General features: G+C 39.0%; 1 protein-coding gene across 1 annotated transcript in view; it reads right to left on the reverse strand.

The window, feature by feature from the left end:
- Positions 1–439: 439 nt before the first annotated feature.
- The window catches only part of BRDT (bromodomain testis associated), a gene marked incomplete at both ends in the record, with an annotated part of 36,963 nt that continues 25,162 nt past the window's right edge, over positions 440–12,240 (reverse strand). Inside the window, 5 exon segments of the mRNA XM_079776501.1 lie at positions 440–508; positions 3,189–3,360; positions 3,362–3,363; positions 4,125–4,334; positions 5,017–5,114. Of these exon segments, the coding sequence (XP_079632627.1) occupies positions 440–508; positions 3,189–3,360; positions 3,362–3,363; positions 4,125–4,334; positions 5,017–5,114 (551 nt within the window).

Genomic DNA, 12,240 nt, shown 5'->3' on the forward strand with positions numbered 1-12,240 from the left:
TATTATTTGTTAGTGGTTCTAAATATTTTTGAAGGCAGACAAATATTTGTTTTAAAAGTTAAAAACTCAACAGGAACTATGTTTTAGATACACCTTTATATATTCTTCATTTTTAAACAAACAGGGACTATCTCTTTTGGATTTTCATTGCTAAGACAAGGCCTATAATACAAAGCAAATAATTATTTAGAAAATGAATAACATCTGGTAATTTATTCAATTTTTAGGGATCCAATATTATAAAAGTTCCTGTAATGTCATTAAAAAATGAACATATACCTATTATGAAATGTAGTGAAAATTGTTTAATCATTTTAGAGCAGTCAAAATACAACATTAAGATTGGTGTATTGATGTCTGAAAGCAATAATTTTGCCATATGCATCTTAATCTTTTATATCATTCATTTTAAGTTGATGGTTAATTCAAAAACTGAGTTTTAATCAAAGTTGTTTTCAAACATTGTCATAATGTCACGTTGAAGAGTCATATCAATGGTACCAGCCATCTATAAAAAAGAAGAGAAAATTTAAATGTTACTTAAAAACATTTATGACTTTATTACATCTATATAAACATGATTATGCAACATTTGGATCAGATCATACAATATGAATCCAACTTATTTAATATAATGATTTTGTATATAAGTTTTTATTTCTGTATATATACTGTATAATTTTTGTTAAATATTGTTTATGTGATAAATAATAATTAAAACTTACAATTAAAATTCTCAGTGTTGGTATTAATAAGAACATGAACTGAGATTACATTATTTCATGTATCTCTGTAACCAACATAATGCTAGGCACAGGCACACCAAATTACTTTCTGAATGAACCAATATCTTACCTATGCAAGAGAACTATTGTATGCTAAAGCTATGGATTTTCCTCAATTCTGCCACTTAATAACTATGTAACCTTAAGCAAATTATTTAAGCAAATTTATTTTATATGGAGATATTTATGAAGATCAAACCAGATTGCAGATATAACACCCAGTACAATGTTTATTAAATGCTAAGGAACCATTAAAAAATATAAGCTAAAGTAAAGGCTAATTAAGACAAAGGAAACAACATTTACATTTTGAAGCCTCCTCTAAATGCCCCTGTGATTCAGGTTAGATATTCTCTGGCCTCTGAAATGATACCAACTGTGAAAGCTCAAAACAAGTTTTGTATTTTTTATCTGTAAACTGCAACAGCTCTGAGTGATTGCAATTAATTGGTTGACTTCTTAGATGGAGATCAATGTTTTTATTGGCTATCTGGGAAAGGATTTGGAATTATTACTTATCTACCAAAATGATATTAAAAAGTTAGGTGTAACTCTAATGAACTACAAAAATTTCTTTAAATATGCCTTAGAGACAAAAATGATAATTTCTTACATCTTTACCCAGACTACTTTCTTAATGCCAGCTCTTAGGATGCCAAATATCTGTCCAGATCCAGATGGTTCCTGAATGTGCTATTTTAACCCTCCAATATGAGAGTTGGATACATTGTCCTAGTTGAAATATGTGCTACTCCTATAACTATCCAAACAGACTACAAAATTCCAAGAATATTGTAATGAAACTTGTTTTTATTTAAAGACAATATTTCAGCCCTGACCGGTTTGGCTCAGTGGATAGAGCGTTGGCCTGCGGACTGAAAGGTCCCAGGTTCGATTCCGGTCGAGGGCATGTACCTTGGTTGCGGGCACATCCCCAGTTAGGGAGAGTGCAGGAGGCAGCTGATCGATGTTTCTCTCTCATCGATGTTTCTAACTCTCTATCCCTCTCCCTTCCTCTCTGTAAAAAAAAAAATCAATAAAATAAAATATATTTTAAAGACAATATTTCAGATTCTCTTCCATCCTGACTAAAAATCTTCACTTGTGGAATAATTGATATGGAACTAGTTATTCTCTACACCAGTTAACAAATACCATGATTTAAATATGAACACTCTAATCTCTATATATAAAAGCCTAAGTGACCAAATGACCGAATGACCAGCCGACTGGTTGCTATGACGTGCACTGACCACAGAGGATAGATGCGAATGCACAGGATCGGGCTCCCTCCTGTCTGGATTGGGTCTGCAGGGATTGGGCCAAAAACCAGCTATCTGACATCCCCCAAGGGGTCCTGGATTGCGAGAGGGCGCAGGCCTGGCTGAGGCTACCCCACTGGTGTGCAAATGTGGTGCATGAAAACTCTCTGCAGCTGGCACCATAACCTGGATATTCCTTTCTTATATACACTTCAACCATTGAAAATTAAGAAAAAAAAAAAACTTGGTCAAAGAAACTGGCATGAAAAGAGCTCTGTTAGGGTTCAAGTCATTGCAGGTTTTTAGAGTATGGATCTGTCAAGTAGCAACGTAAGAGTTCAGGTTGTCAAGAGTGACAGTTATCAAGCCTTTAGGTGTGGCTTGATTAGTCAAGTTTTGGTGGGTTCCAGGTTTATTCCAGCTCCAGGAAAGTGTGTAGGATATTAGAAATTATATCAGGTTACCTACTTGGATTGTTAAGTGGTAAGTAGGTTGCTGAGAAATCACGTATGGGTGACTGAAATCAGGCCCTTGTGAGTATGAACAAGAAAATTCCTAGGTCACTAAAGGAAAACTTCTAGTAAAGTGCTAATGAAATTTTAATAAAGAGCTCCTAAAAACCATAAAAAATGATAATATCAAACTTTGCTATTTAAATTCATTAAAATTAAAATTTATTAGCTACATATGTGGCAGGTCACTGTTATATTTAATAGATAAATAACATTTCTATCATTTTAGAAAGTTCTATAAGTCCACACTACTTTAAAGTAGACCCATCATGTGTAACAACACTGCTAAGTAAGTGATAAATCACTTTACCTATGTGCTAAATATTGTCCTACATACTCAATACATGTAAATTAATTTCATCTTCACAATAGGCATTATTATTCTTCCTTATAGATAAGGAATTTGAGGCACAGAGAGGTTAAATAGCTAGCGCATACCCAAAAATCTAGCAAATGGCAGAATCAGTATTTGAACCCACATATCGTAGTAGCTCCAGAACCTGATCCTCTCTAAAGAGGTAACACTGTCATTAAAAAACTACCTCAAATGCATGTTTGAACATGTGAAGACACTGCTCTGTTAAATCTTTCCTTTGTTAGTTAGATTTAGTAAACCAAAATTCACTTACTGCTTCTCTCCTCCTCCGCTCTTGCTCTCTCTCCCTTGCTAAATTTCGGTCTTTGAGAAGCCCGAGTCTACTGTTCTCTTGAGCTTCCAATGACTTCTGATGTTCTTTTTGCTTGTCTCCAAGGCACTTGTTTGGCATCTTATTTGAAAAAGGTTCCAGAGTGGAGCCAGGGTGCCTGAAAGGAATAGTAGAACTCAAGTAGGCTTCAAATTCCTTAAAATTTATTACAAAAGTATGCTATTAAATGACAAATATAAAGCAATGTTCTAGAAACCCTTCTTCATATATCATAACATTATTTTAAAGATTTATTATTGAGCCCTAGCCAGTCTTGCTCAATGTTAGATCATTGGCCTGCAACTGATGGAGCAGGTTCCATCCTGGTCCTGGTTGGGGCACATGTGGGAGGCAACCAATCTATGTGTCTTTCTCCCATTCATGTTTCTCTCTGTCTCTTCCCCTCCCTTCCACTCTCTTAAAATCAATGGAAAAAATATCCTCGGGCGAAGACTAACAAAAACAAACAAACAAACAAAAACAACACACACACACACACACACACAAACCCAAAAGACTTTTTTTTTTTTTTTTTGGTGTCTAACAAAGTGATGGGTTTTGAAAACTGTGACCAAGATATACTACTATCTTCTTACACATAGAATGGAAACACTAAGACATTTCTGTTAAATTATGATACACTTATCATTGAGAAATATTAGTATCTTTAGCAAATCAATGAATAACTTGGTTATTTCTATCCTTTTCAAAGCAAACTACTACTTATCAATAAAAAATAAATTTACTCTCTTGCAATTATAATTTTCTCTATGTCCTACTAAAAATAAGTAAATCATAGTTACGTAACAGAATAGAAATTTAATATATTTTAAATATATGTCTAAATCTCTCAAGGCCTCCTGTAATCCAGTAAATTACAGACCTTTGATTTTCTTGAAATACTTTGGGTTCCTTTGTATTCTGTTCCAGATGTTTCCGTATTAGTTCCTGTGTTCGAGCTTTGACTTCCTTTTCTATTGCTGCTTTTCTAAATTGGTTGAAGAGCTCATCTGAGGATTTCCGTACACCTGAAGTTTTAACTGGTTTGCCTAAACTTTTCCAAGAGTCAGCATTCTTGATTTTTATATCCTAAAAAAAATTATCTGATTCAGTCTATGTCTGCATATATCATTCAAATTTTGGAAGGATAACAATGTTTTTTGATATGGTAAATGTTTTTTGATAGATAAAGGCTTAATGTAATTTTATAAAAGGTTACTATAGTCAGAAAATATATGAAAACAGATAAGCTAAATTCCAATTATTCATCTAAGATAAATTAAAATAACATGCACGATAAGGATTTCAATTAATGTGTAAAACATGTACTAAGGGTATGATAATCTGCAAAAAATATAGAAATAAATAAACCAGTCACTTTAATAATATTTATCATCCTATAGGAAAAATAAAGCAAGCATACAAATGATTAATGAGACAAAGTCAGATGATACCATAAGAATGGCATAGGTTGGGGCACGTGGGGCAGAAGGCAACCAATCAATGTTTCTTTCTCAAGTACGTCCTCAGGTGAGGATTTAAAAAACAACAAAAATCCAGATATCTGGCAAATTCCAGCATTATAGAATTTACAAATAAATACAATCATAAGAACTAAGGGTGGGCAAAGGTTGTTGTTCACAGGTAACTTTTTTTTAATATGCAAAAATTAGGTTTAGAGATCCAAAATCTCACGTTCATTAGGGCCATTACCATATTAAATTTTAAATCCCTTTAATACAAGTGAGAAAAAAAATAACATTACTCTTACCTTCTGCACAGAAACTTGACATTCAGACTCGACCACCATTGTGTCATCACCAGACTGATGCATCACAGTTAGGCCATTCAAGTGATTTTCATAATCACCTAGATGCAAACATTTTAAAAACAGTATAATCAAAACAGTTCATCTTGCTTGTCCAGAATTTGTCTTTGTCCCCCTCTCTAGATCAGAAACTTTTTTTAAAAATGTATATTTTATTGATTCTTCACAGAGAGGAAGGGAGAGGGATAGAGAGTTAGAAACATCGATGAGAGAGAAGCATGGAGCAGCTGCCTCCTGCACACCTCCTAACTGGGAATGTGCCTGCAACCAAGGTACACGCCCTTGACTGGAATCAAACCTGGGACCCTTGAGTCCGAAGGCCGATGCTCTATCCACTGAGCCAAACCGGCTAGGGTGGGTCAGAAACTTTTGATACCTCTCAACTTTCCTGGGAATCATTATATTGTAAAATAAACATTTTTCACTTGAAATTTACCACCTCTATTTCTGTCCCCTCCCCCTCCCCTTTTTTTTGTCAGCATAAATTAAAGCTGACATTGTGGTTCACCCACCAAAATATATTTTATCTGTCCCAAAACTACAGCAGTCCTCCAGTGTGTAGGGTGACCTCAGCTCCATTGGAACAAACCAATCACGGTAATCCTACCCACATGGATCATTTAAGAAAGAGAAGGCATACCAGGGGCTCTCAAACTTTTTAAACAGTGGGCCAGTTCATTGTCCCTCAGACCATTGGAGGGCCGGACTATAGTTTAAAAAAAAACTATGAACAAATTCCTATGCACACTGCACATATCTTATTTTGAAGTAAAAAAACAAAACGGCAAAAACACCCGCATGTGGCCCGTGGGCTGTAGTTTGAGGACGCCTGGAGGGCTTCTAGGGAAAGATGCATCCTGGTGGCCAAACTGAGAACAAAGAAAACTCAAAGAATGGAAGAAACAAGACACCAAACACCTATAGTAGCTAGTGAGAGGATGAGAATAGCAAAAGGTTGGTTTGACTCAAGATGAAGAGAACTATGAATCCTATTAATTATTAAGCTTTCATACAAATATGCCATTTATTATGGATGAAGACAAATGCAGAAAGAGCTTGCACCTTTGTTAAACCATGCCTAAACAATTGACCTATATGTGGACTACTGGTTTTGTATGGTAACAAAATTCCTTATTGTTTACGTCAGTTTGAGCTGAGTTTTTTGTCATTTCTGACCAAGAGCATCTTGATGCATGAAACTTAATTGGGTCACTTCTGTTTCAATTCTCTCTAGTTATAGTCTACAGGTCCTAACGAGTGACAAAAGGACAGAGGGAACAAATAAAAACTGTACCATTACCTTTGTTCACTGACTCAAGTTCACAAATTCCTGGCCACTTGCATATGCAGGAATTTACATTTAAGCTCTACCACCCATCAATCCCTTGACTGATCCTCTGGCTAAATCACACTAATTGAAGTTGAGGCTTGAAGGAGAGAGGAACATTAAGGGATAGGAAGTGAGCATAGGAGGGTGAAACAAAACACTATCAATGGATGTATGAACAAAATTTAAATGTGTCTATTCCTATACTAGAGGCCTGGTGCATGAAATTCATGCACTTGGGTGTGTGGGGGGGTCCCCCTCAGCCCAGCCTGCACCCCTCGCAGTCTGGGAGCCCTTGGGGGATGGCTGACTGATGGTGGGGAGCGGGCTTGAGCCCTCAGTCGGACATCCTTAGTGCTGTTGCACAGGGGCGAGAGGCTCCTACCACCGCTGCTGTGCTTGCTGGCTTCTGGCTGAGCAGCACTCCCCCTGTGGGAGCGCATTGACCATCAGGGGGCAGCTCCTGTATTGAGCACCTGCCCCCTCATGGTCAGTGCATGTCATAGCGACCGGTTGTTCTGCCGTTTGGTCGATTTGCATATTAGCCTTTTATTATATAGGATGGCCCAATGTATATATGCTTTCTCAGTTCAACAAGGAATGGAAAAACAGGGAGGAAAGCTATAAGTACAGAACTATATCCCTTTTCTGCTTGGGGCCAAATATTATTCAAGAAGTAGAAAGAGTATATATGTCAAGTAAATTCTAAATGACTCAGTTTGCTAATTCGGAGTAAGTGGTGGCAGTGTCCTTATCAATAATTAGAGAGAAATGATTTAAATGTGGGGGTTAAAAAGGGGAAATTTAGTTTTGAAATGCTGTTTGACATGCTTATGTTATGTTTAAGAATAGATGTTCAGTAGAGTTATATAAATATATCTGGGGCTTGGATCCTTGAGTTGTAAAAATGAGACTAGAAGTCATAGACACCAAGATGATCACCCATGAAGGATCATTGTACACTTGAGCAAATGCAAGTCGGCTTCAAGCCTACTCTATGACAGGGGATCACTAGCTTATGAAGCCTATACTTTGGAACATGGCTAAAAAGCCCTGCAGTAAAGTAAAATGATAAGAGTCTTAAGGATATAACACAGATTATTATCAACAGTTAAAGCAACACCCCAGTTGCTCTCCTCCTCCTCTGGTCTCTATGTCCCATTCCTCCAACTGATCTACAGAATATTGGCAGATTAATTACCTTGAATCACACCCCTTTGCTCAAAAACACCTTCATTGGTTACCCACTGACTATACCGTTGCCACCATGTCCAAAGTCTTTAGATATCAAGGTTCTTTATTTTCTGAACCAGGTTTACATTTCCAAATTTATTTCCTTGTATTTCTGTTTATCCAGTCAAAGCTTTAACCACATCAAGTGACTGGTTTCCTAAATACCTTCATTCATGCTGTTTCCACCATACAGAATGCCTTCCAATCCTAGATACACATAGATAGGTCTTACTTTTTCTCTAATACCCAGCTCAAATTATATTTATTTATCCTGTAAAATACATATCTGCCAAAGAAATCAGGTTATTCTGCCTTACCACCTCCTTAAATTTCATTTTTGATTCTTTTAGGGCATATTATATTTTTTAGTTCATATTCAAGTTGTTTGTTGTTGTTTTTTCTGCTAGATAGCAAACTCTTTGATGTACCTTTCCATTTGCCATGCAAATCCACACTGTTGACAGTTTTGGTTTTTAAAAAATTCTTAATAAAATTGAGAGGTTTATAAGCTGGGGAAAGGTTAAGTTTTATAAGGATAAGGTAGTAATTCCTTATGACTAAAAATGTCAACTTATTTTAAGGAAAAAAATTAGACATCTTTCAGTTCATGTAGAGATAATGGCAGAGGTTTTTTAAAAAAAGCTGATGACACCGAAAATTCAATTTTAAAAATATTTTGCTTACTCTAATATTTTGTCATGTGTTTGTGTTTTTTTTTTGTTTGTTTTTTAAAAAAATATATTTTATTGATTTTTTACAGAGAGGAAGAGAGAGGAACAGAGAGTTAGAAGCATCAATGAGAGAGAAACATCGATCAGCTGCCTCCTGCACACCCCCCACCGGGGATGTGCCCGCAACCAAGGCACATGCCCCCGACCGGAATCGAACCCGGGACCCCCGAGTCCGCAGGCTGACGCTCCATCCACTGAGCCAAACTGGTTTCGGCTGTTTGTGTTTTTTTTTTAAGTAAGAAAACTTCAGTAATGTTTTTCTTACTTTCGTTGTTTAAATTAGAGGTTTAACCCCAAATTTTTTCTATCGAGATTAAGTTCCAGGAAAGTGAAATTCTATATACATTTTATAGCTTTTATATATTTACAGTTTCTCTTGAACATAGTGCCACCTACAGTTGACAAATGCAAACCATGTTGTTTCTGAAAAATGAGTAAGTGTAGCAGAACAGCCAGCCAGCCACTCTAACATCACCCAAACTTTCTCTTTACACATCACGTTATAATCACATGTAAACAGAAATTGAAGTAATACAATAACAGATTCCAACTGAAGACTTAGATATGTCAAGCCTACCTTTTCATAGATAGGATTTTTTTTTAAACCATCTTGACTTTCTTCTTTCCAATTGTTTTTCATTCTCTTTATTCTTCTTCAAGACTATCCCTATCATTCTTCTATTAACTTACTATAATGAAAACAGCAACTTTTCCCTTCTGACCAGCCTTTAAACATGTTCAAATCCCTGATTAAAAAAACTCAAAACAAAACGATGTCTCCCAGTCTTAGAAAAAAAAAAAAAGCTTGGTGTTAAAGTCACAGGTATCTTTCCTTCCTATCTGCTTCACCAGCAAACTTCTGACAAGGCTGGCTATATTCAGATTCCATTAATTCTCAATTTATAATAATCTGGTTTTGGTCCCAGTTACAATGGTGATTAAAAGAGCTTTTGCAAAAGCTAAAAACAACAACAACAACAACAAAAACCACTCACATTGCCAGTTTTAATCCTGTCTCCTCATTCCTTATCCTAATTTAATGTTTTGTAGTAATACTCTCAGTGATGATATCCTTCTAAAAACCTCTCTTCCTGGACTTCTGTTATACCATTTTTTTCTCCTCTTCCATCTTCTATTATCTCCTTTTAACTTATTTTTTCCACTTAATGAGGAAGTTTTGTTTCCTAGAATTTTATCCTCGACCTTTTTCTTCCTGCTCTGCACATTTTCCTGAGTATTTTCATACATTCATTCTCATGGCTTCAAATAGCTTCTCTACATACTGAGAATTCCCAAGTTATAGTTCTTGTTATAGTTTCTACCTATTTTTTAAAAAAATATTTTTATTGATTTCAGAGAGGAAGGGAAGGAGAGAGAGAGAAACATAAATGATGAGAGAGAATCATTGATTGGCTGCCTCCTATACGCTCCCCTTCCTCTCCCCCCCACCCCCCACTGGGGATCGAGCCGACAACCCAGGCATGTGCCCTTGACCAGAACCGAACCTGGGACCCTTCAGTCCACAGGGCAACACTCTATCCACTGAGCCAAACCAGCTAGGACTAGTTTCCACCTATTTCTGGTTGCATATTTCCAATTAGATATTCTGCAGCATCTCCCATGTCCAAAATGAGTACTGGCCTGTTATTTTCAACCCAACTATTGGATAAAACTCTGATAAGATACTAATTCTAGCAAAGCCTACCAATTCTGCCATAAAAATATCTTGCTAATTATTTATATATCTATCCTCTCTAATAAAATGGTATTATGCAAATTAACCATCACTCTGCTACATAAGCCACGCCCACCAGCCAATCAGGGTGAGTATGCAAATTAACCCCAATCCAAGATGGCTACAGCCACAGAGAGCAAGGTTTCCCAGGTAATAGAGGAAGCCAAGCTTTCCATAGCCATTGCAGGCCTAAGCCTCCACTCAAGCTACAAAGTTTCAATTATAGAAGGTAAACAAATTCATACAAATGGCGGCAGAATGGAGCTTGAGAGAGCAGGCCAGGGTTGCCGGCGGCAACAGGGTAAGCAAAGCTTTCCGCACACCCTGGCCGGGCTCACCTGCTTAAGGCTACAAAGTTTCAACTGTAGAAGGTGAATTAACTGCCACAGAAATGGCTGCCACCCCAGGCTACAAAGTTTCAATTGTAGAAGGAAAATAAATTCCAGATACCAGGGCCTCTGCTTGGGTTGCCAGGGGGTGTGGCCGGCCTGCAAACCACCACAGGCCCCTCGCTCAGGCCGCCCCACACCCCAAGGGAACCCCCACCCTGATCTGGGACACCCTTCAGGGCAAACCAGCTGGCCCCCACCCCTGTACCAGGCCTCTATCCTATCTAATAAAAGAGTAATATACAGATTGATCATCACTGCAACACACAATAAAGGTGCCCCCATGTGGACACAAGATGGCCACTACAAGATGGCCAGCAGGAGAGGGCAGTTGGGAGGCACCCGGCCTGCAAGGGAGGGCAGTTGTGAGGGACCAGGCCTGCAAGGGAGGGCAGTTGAGAGGGACCAGGCTTGCAAGGGAGGGCAGTTGGAGGTGATCAACCCTGCAGGAGAGGGCAGTTAGGGGTGACCAGGCTGGCAGAGGAGGGAAGTTGGGGCAAACAGGCTGGCAGGGGAGCAGTTAAGCATCAACCAGGCTGGCAGCGGAGTGGTTAGGGGGTGATCAGGCTGGCAGGCAGAAGTGGTTAGGGGCAATCAGGAAGGCAGGCAGGCAAGCAGTTGGGAGCCAGCAGTCCTGGATTGTGAGAGGGTACAGGCTGGGTTGAGGCTGCACACCCCCTACTGGGTACGTGCCCTTGAATTTCGTGCATCGGGCTTCTAGTATGTATATATAAAACCTAATATGCAAATATACCCAACAGTGGAACAACCAAACAACCGGTCGCTATGATGTGTGCTGACCACCAGGGGGCGTGTGTGGAACATGGTGGGCATCAGCAGCAGGAGGTAGAGCATGGAATATGGCAGGCATCGGCCACGGCCAGATGGTGGAGCAGGTGAGCGGGGGCACCAGATGAAGGCAGGGCGCTGGTCACTGTCATCGGGATGAGCCTCTGGTGGCTACTGAAAATTCTTTGCTCCTGTGCACCATGGTCCCACCCAGTGCTCGCACCTGCTTCTGGCGCTGGCCCCACTCGCACCCACTGCTGGCACCGTCAGCAGGTACGAGCAGCAGCTACCAGCTCCGATTACCCCTAAGGATTTCTTCACCTCCCCCTGCTCCTGAGAGGTGATTGGGGCAGCAGTTGCCAATCGCACCCGCTGACAGTGCTGGCCCCGTTCACACCTGCTGCTGTTGCCAGCCCCAATCACTTTCCGCGGTCAGCAGGTGTGAGTGGGGCTGGCACCATCAGTGCATGGGAGCAGCAGCAGGGGTGGGAGCAGGGCTGCAGGCAGACACGGGACCGGGCTGGAGGGGCCAGGTGCTGGCACAGAGGATGGGCTGAGACCCACCCCATCCCTGCGCCCACCATAGCCTCGCAGCCCATAGTTCCTTTCAAGGTGCACAAATCTGTGCACTGAGCCCCTAGTTGTCTACTTACTGCCTTAATTTTGGTCCTCATAATTTCTTTCTTAGACTATGGCACTCAGATTTTCTACTTGGTCTCAACTACATCAGAGCATCTTCATCTTAATTCATTCTCCATATAGTAAGTAGTAATTCTTTTCCTAAATATAAATTCTAATGTTGTTACACTCCTGACTGAAATTGTTTTTGTTTGTTTGTTTTGTTTTTACAAAATAAGAGACCCACATCTAGCACTGGTATTCAAGACGATCATGACCTAGAACCACTACACCTTCAGTAATTTTCCTGAGTATCTTGAAAATCTTTTTCTCAGAAAAGAATAA

Source organism: Cnephaeus nilssonii (assembly GCF_951640355.1).
Source record: "Cnephaeus nilssonii genome assembly, chromosome: 7".
NCBI lineage: Eukaryota > Metazoa > Chordata > Mammalia > Chiroptera > Vespertilionidae > Cnephaeus > Cnephaeus nilssonii.